This window comes from Calonectris borealis, unplaced genomic scaffold, assembly GCF_964195595.1.
Source record: "Calonectris borealis unplaced genomic scaffold, bCalBor7.hap1.2 HAP1_SCAFFOLD_66, whole genome shotgun sequence".
Lineage (NCBI taxonomy): Eukaryota > Metazoa > Chordata > Aves > Procellariiformes > Procellariidae > Calonectris > Calonectris borealis.
The window spans coordinates 410,927-414,163 of NW_027441471.1; the positions used below are offsets into that span (position 1 = coordinate 410,927).

The 3,237-nt window shown below is 57.3% G+C and overlaps 1 protein-coding gene across 1 annotated transcript; it reads left to right on the forward strand.

The window, feature by feature from the left end:
* Window positions 1-2,002: 2,002 nt before the first annotated feature.
* Window positions 2,003-3,025, forward strand: LOC142076584 (olfactory receptor 14C36-like). Its single transcript, XM_075138877.1, has one exon. It carries the CDS (start codon window positions 2,003-2,005, stop codon window positions 3,023-3,025), a length of 1,023 nt encoding a protein of 340 aa, XP_074994978.1.
* The last annotated feature ends 212 nt before the right edge of the window (window positions 3,026-3,237 follow it).

Genomic DNA, 3,237 nt, shown 5'->3' on the forward strand with positions numbered 1-3,237 from the left:
AGAGGAGAAGGAAGTGTCTCTGTGCAGCTGAGGGAGGGAAGATCAGGGATGACTTCAGGCTGTTTCCCAGCAGGTTCCCCTGGAGCCCCAGGGACCCCTCGAGGGAGCCGCGAGGGGCAGAGCAAGTGCTGCCTTGGGCTGGTCCTCTGCTGCTGAGCTGGGCCGGGCTCCTGGAAGGAGGGAGCTCCTGGCAAGTGGGCAGTGCTGCAGAGAGACAGCTCTGCCCAGGAGCAGCTCCTCTGCAAAGCGCAGCAGGGCTGAGGGCACTGCCTGCAGGCAGCGAGGGGAGGGAGCGAGGCAGAGAGAGCGTAAAGGCAGTCTGGAGTGGGAGGATGCTGAGAGCTCACTGCGCGGAGAGATCTTCACGGCCCTCTACATGGTAAGTGCCTGGGTGCAGGACAATGTAGCTGCTGTTCCTGGAGGGATATCCAAAAGCTGGTACATGCCACAGCAACTATGATCTTTCAGGAGGACTCTCACAGCTTCCCTGCTGTAGAGGAGGAGGAGGTGCTGCAGAGCAGGGCTTCCCTGCTGCACCGTCAGAAGGAGATGTCAGGACGGCTGCCTTCTCCCGGGCACTGCTCCAGGGTGTGAAGGCGTGTGTGCAGGCAGGGGTGGCCAGGGCTGTCCTTCCGAGCAGGATCCCTGCGCCCCAGGGGGCTGTGCACCAGGGCAGGGTCAGCACTCAGCCTGCCCGGGGAGCTCCCCACGACGCTGTGGGGAGAAGCTGTGGGTGGAAGGAGTGAGCCCCAGCAGGGCAGGGTCCTTCTGCTGTCCAGAGGGTGCAGCGTGGGTCAGGGCTGCTCAGGCTTCTCCATCACCCGGAGGACATTTGCAGAGGGTCATGATAAAGATGGGTGTCGAGGTAGGGGATTACCTGAAAGGGAAGAAGTGTGTGCTTTGAGTTTTCTCCCCTGGGTTGTCTGGGTGGGCAGTGGGAGATGGGAATTGATTGCTCTGCTCTGGAGTAGGCAATGAGACCCCAGTTCTCGTTAGGACTTGCCTGAGCTGCTCCTTAGCCCCTGCACACACCGAGATGTCCCTGGGCAGTGCCCTGCTGCCAGGAGGTGTCTGCAGGGCAGAGCTGAGCACGCAGCAGGGTGGATGGGCTCTGTGAACATGAAGAGGGAGGAGCCGTGAGGGCAGAGAAACAGATCCTGGCCCAGAAGAGCTCCAGGCAGCAGAGCCATGGGCAGCGAGGAAGAGAGAACTGCTCCCAGAAAGGCCATGGCAGGAGGGGTTCAGGCACCTCCCTGCCATCCCCTGCAGTGCAGATGCTTTCCCTGGAGCAACCCCCTGCTCTCCTCACTCACACAGCAGAGCCTCTGCCCTTCATGTCATGGACACTTGGCCATGAGTTGCCTTCCCAGCAGCCTGACCACCAAAGAGGAGAAAAACTCAAGTCTCTGACTGTGTCTGCCAAGGGAGGCAGGGGAACTTTGGCACGTTCTCCTCTTCTCCCTGACGCCCTCCTCTGCTCCCAGCAGTGTCCCATTTCTTTTGGGGGGAACACGCGAGTGCCATAGTCCTCCAGCTGAAGGAGCGGCCAGCACAGGGCAGCTGAGCTCAGGGCTGATGGACAGAGCGGCTGTCCTCACTCTGCACTGAGGGACAGTCCCTTTGCCTCTCAGGACCCACACGATTTCACTTGCAGTGCAGCAGAAATGCCCAGGATTTCTGCATTAGAAACACTGCTCAGCTGTGGTGGGGCAACCAGACCAGAAGGCACAAACCAAAACCCCCACAGCTCTGCTCTGCAGGCAGGTGAATTGGCAGCGACAATGCTGAGAAGCTCTTTGATATCACGAGTGGATTTAATCTGAGATCACCCCGTACTCCTGTTTACCTATTGCTGTGGGGCAGGACTGGCTCCTCCAGAGCCCAGAGCAGAGCCTCCTGCTCCCTGGGGCACCCTCAGCCAGCACCAACCAGAGCTTGTGCAAGGGACCTGCCAAAGGTCTTCCTGAATGGAGAGAGACACATTGGGGGGGTCCTATGAGAAATGGCTTTGATTTTGCTCAGAGAAGTCTCTCCTAACTTGTCACTGTCTTTTCCCTCTTGGACAGTCCCCCATGCCCAGAGGCAGCAGATGTCCAACACCAGCTCCATCACCCACTTCCTCCTCCTGGCCTTCGCAGACACGCGGGAGCTGCAGCTCTTGCACTTCTGGCTCTTCCTGGGCATCTACCTGGCTGCCCTGCTGGGCAACGGCCTCATCATCACCGCCATAGCCTGCGACCACCGCCTCCACACCCCCATGTACTTCTTCCTCCTCAACCTCTCCATCCTTGACCTGGGCTGCATCTCCACCACTGTTCCCAAATCCATGACCAATTCCCTCTGGGACACCAGGGCCATTTCCTACTTGGGATGTGCTGTCCAACTCTTTCTCTTTGCCTTCTTGTTAGTCGCAGAGTATTATATTCTCACCATCATGGCCTATGACCGCTATGTTGCCATCTGCCAACCCCTGCACTACGGGACCCTCCTGGGCAGCAGAGCTTGTGTCCACATGGCAGCAGCTGCCTGGGGCAGTGGGTTTGTCACTGGTCTGCTGCACACTGCCAATACATTTTCACTGCCCCTCTGCAAGGGCAATGCTGTGAACCAGTTCTTCTGTGAAATCCCCCCACTCCTCAAGCTCTCCTGCTCACACTCCTACCTCAGCGAAATTGGGCTTCTTGTGGTTACCTTTTCTTTAGGTTTGGGGTATTTTGTGTTCATTGTGGTGTCTTATGTGCAGATCTTCAGGGCTGTGCTGAGGATCCCCTCTGAGCAGGGACGGCACAAAGCCTTTTCCACGTGCATCCCTCACCTGGCTGTGGTCTCCCTGTTTGGCAGCACTGTCGTGTTTGCTCACCTGAAGCCACCCTCTATGTCCTCCCCATCCCTGGATCTGGTGGTGACAGTTCTGTACTCAGTGGTACCTCCAGCAGTCAACCCCCTCATCTACAGCATGAGGAACAAGGAACTCAAGGATGCCCTCAAGAACCTGATTCGAGAAGTAGTATTTCAGCAGCAATAAGCTGCCCATCTCTCTTCACAAGGTTTCTCCAAGTGATCTCAGGCATCTTGTGTCCTTTGGGCATTGTACTGGTTATAATCGTGTTTGCTCAGAAATGTTTGCTTTCACCCTCCTTCTCAAGAGGCTGAAGCCAGTCTGTCTGGCCCAAAGGCCTTCTCTCAATGAGTCTATCACTGCGCTAATGCTGGCCTCCTTTGTGGCATGTCTGTAAA